The sequence below is a fragment of the Wasmannia auropunctata genome, unplaced genomic scaffold, assembly GCF_000956235.1.
Source record: "Wasmannia auropunctata unplaced genomic scaffold, wasmannia.A_1.0 LD336106.1, whole genome shotgun sequence".
NCBI lineage: Eukaryota > Metazoa > Arthropoda > Insecta > Hymenoptera > Formicidae > Wasmannia > Wasmannia auropunctata.
In genome coordinates this window covers 2,476,438-2,479,039 of record NW_012026784.1, presented here as the reverse complement: position 1 = coordinate 2,479,039, position 2,602 = coordinate 2,476,438, and the positions used below count along the sequence as shown (strand labels likewise).

Genomic DNA, 2,602 nt, shown 5'->3' with positions numbered 1-2,602 from the left:
ACGCCATGTCTCGGCGTATGATGAATCATGAAAAATCTGTTGCTTCAGATAAAAATCCAAATTCTTTCTGCTTCGAACAATAGTACATATAATTCTATTCAAGAAGAACGTTAAAAGAATAATTAAAGATGGAATTCTTCTCCAAAAAAGAATGGAAAAGTTCTCTGTATTCAATATGTAAAATTACTCGATTAGAGATGACTGGATACATTTACTTGTGATGATTCAATTTAACGTAATGATTTGCCTGACGAGAGTCACAAGGAAGAATCCGTCATATTACGTTCATCACTTTTACATGATAATTATTATATGTCTAAGTTATAACAATTGTTCTTACAGTTTAACATAACGTTTGTACAAAATGGAGGTATTACATATTGGAAACGGAGAAACTATAACGCGCAAATCAATATCTGTCAAATCAAATAAAATATATATTATGTACTTTTTTATTGAGCTCTATTATATTTAGCAAAATCTCTGTTAATAAGATTGTAAACGGCATCTTAATCGCAACTTCTGTATTCTTTGCAGTGTTCTGCGGTCATCTCTCCCAGCAATAATTTCAATACGTATTAATTAAATGCACATCGCGGTGTGCACTAAAGTATTTCAGTCTTAACATACTTTTTTAACATTGCAGTAGGTAAAATTTTAAATTAATTGTTACCAATTTTGTTTACTCAATGAAGCAGATAATTTATTTGCCTCATTTCCTTTTACTCGCGTGTAGATTAACATTGTGTAGATTAATTTTTTACATTTTTGAAAATAAAAATAGATGTTGTTTTACCATTTATCATTAAAGAAAAATATTTCTACAGCAAAGAATCATCATAATTTAAATAAACAAATAATATTTTTCTATAATATTTAAGGATTTGATACATCTAGAAAAATTTAACAATTCTATGATTAACAGTTTTATGATATTAGTTATAATTATTAGAATGATTGAAGTGTATTATAAGGTATTATCATAAATTATTTCTGAAATGAATGCGCAAATACTATATATATATATATATATATATATATATATATATATAAATATATATATATATATAATATTTTTGTATTTTGATATTCACATCAATTGCAGATATGGAAATGACGATGACATTTATTTTGGTACAATAGAGCAAAATAGTCGTTTTTTGTTTCCTACAGTAAACAAAATAAATTGAAATGAATAGAAATGAAATCATTTCGACATTTTCGAATTGGCACTTCTGATTTTTCAAATATTTAAATCCAAAAATAATATAATACAAACATAAATATATTTGAATTCAACATGAAGAACAATCTATTTTGTATTTTAATTTATTTAAATCCAAAAATAATATAATAGGGACATGAATGTATCTTTGGACTCAAAAGTGCCAAATTCGGATAAATTAAAATGAATTACAATTTTCAATCTATTTCAATAAATTTTCGTTTGCTGGTTCGTCTTGTATTACACGTCAGTCTGCTATTTGGGAATATTTAAGAAGTTCATCGAAACAATCAACCATGCAGATCATTATATATTTATTCCTCAATTTGACATAAAATATATATCTGACATAATTGCGAACGACAACTTGAAGAAGCATCTTCAAGGTGTTTAGATTATTCAAAGTAATAATGTCTTAAGTATTCAAACAGAGTCTTACCCGGTAAGAGAAGGATGCCAAGATAAACGACCGAAAATATCATCATTGTCACCTCCGTTAGCCGTACACAATGGAATCTTGCGGCAGCGACTCGTCGATTTGTCAAGGAATCAAGTAAGGTGTAATGCGAGTATTTCTGTTACGATGGTGGTAGACTGGTGATACTGCTGGCTCGAGCGACCGTGTTAAATAAGAGTCCACCCCACTTTTACCCCGATAGGAATATTGTGAAAACACAATGCACAATAGGCAATTATTACGAAATTTTTATCATACAAGGAAAAATTATCTTTTATCATAATTGCACTGACAAAATAATTTGCCATAACGCAACAGTTTTTTCATAATACAATTTCGAAATAATTCTGTCAAAAATAAGACCAATTTAATTTGAAATATAAGCATGTTATAATTATTGCAATACTTATAAACACTAAATACTTAAAATCACACTCTTTAATATCTGTCATAATATAATACAGCAATATTTGTAGCATTCTCAGACATAATATTTGTATTTTTCTTATTGAGTTAACTAAATATTTACTGTTTAATTTTTTTTTTAATTTTATCATGTTAATTGAATAATATTTCATGTTTTAATAATTCCACATTAGAATTTAGGAATAATTATGCGTATATACGATTTGATTCAATTCCTTTTATATTTCTAAACGTTTTAAACATTACTAAAATATTTCTTTCAATTATTGGACAATTTGTTTTGAAATTTAATTTAGCAAATCTGCCGCTAAGATAATTCGTCATATTATTACTGTTTTGTCGAAATACTATATTTTGAAATAAATTGCATTAACAGCTATCAATATTTTATAAAAGATCGGAACTATTACATCTGTTTTTGTAAATATATCTATATAATTGCACAATATAAATTTTTCTTTACAAGATTTCGTCATATAATTTTATAAATACTT

At 26.4% G+C, this 2,602-nt stretch overlaps 1 protein-coding gene across 1 annotated transcript in view; it reads right to left on the bottom strand.

The window, feature by feature from the left end:
- LOC105452344 (carbonic anhydrase 2-like) overlaps nucleotides 1-1,855 on the bottom strand; it is a 16,302-nt gene extending 14,447 nt beyond the window's left edge. The window contains exon 1 of the mRNA XM_011693357.1: nucleotides 1,665-1,855. Within this exon, the coding sequence (XP_011691659.1) occupies nucleotides 1,665-1,710 (46 nt within the window). The 5' untranslated portion in view covers nucleotides 1,711-1,855. The remainder of the gene's footprint in view (nucleotides 1-1,664) is intronic.
- Between the last annotated feature and the right edge of the window lie 747 nt (nucleotides 1,856-2,602).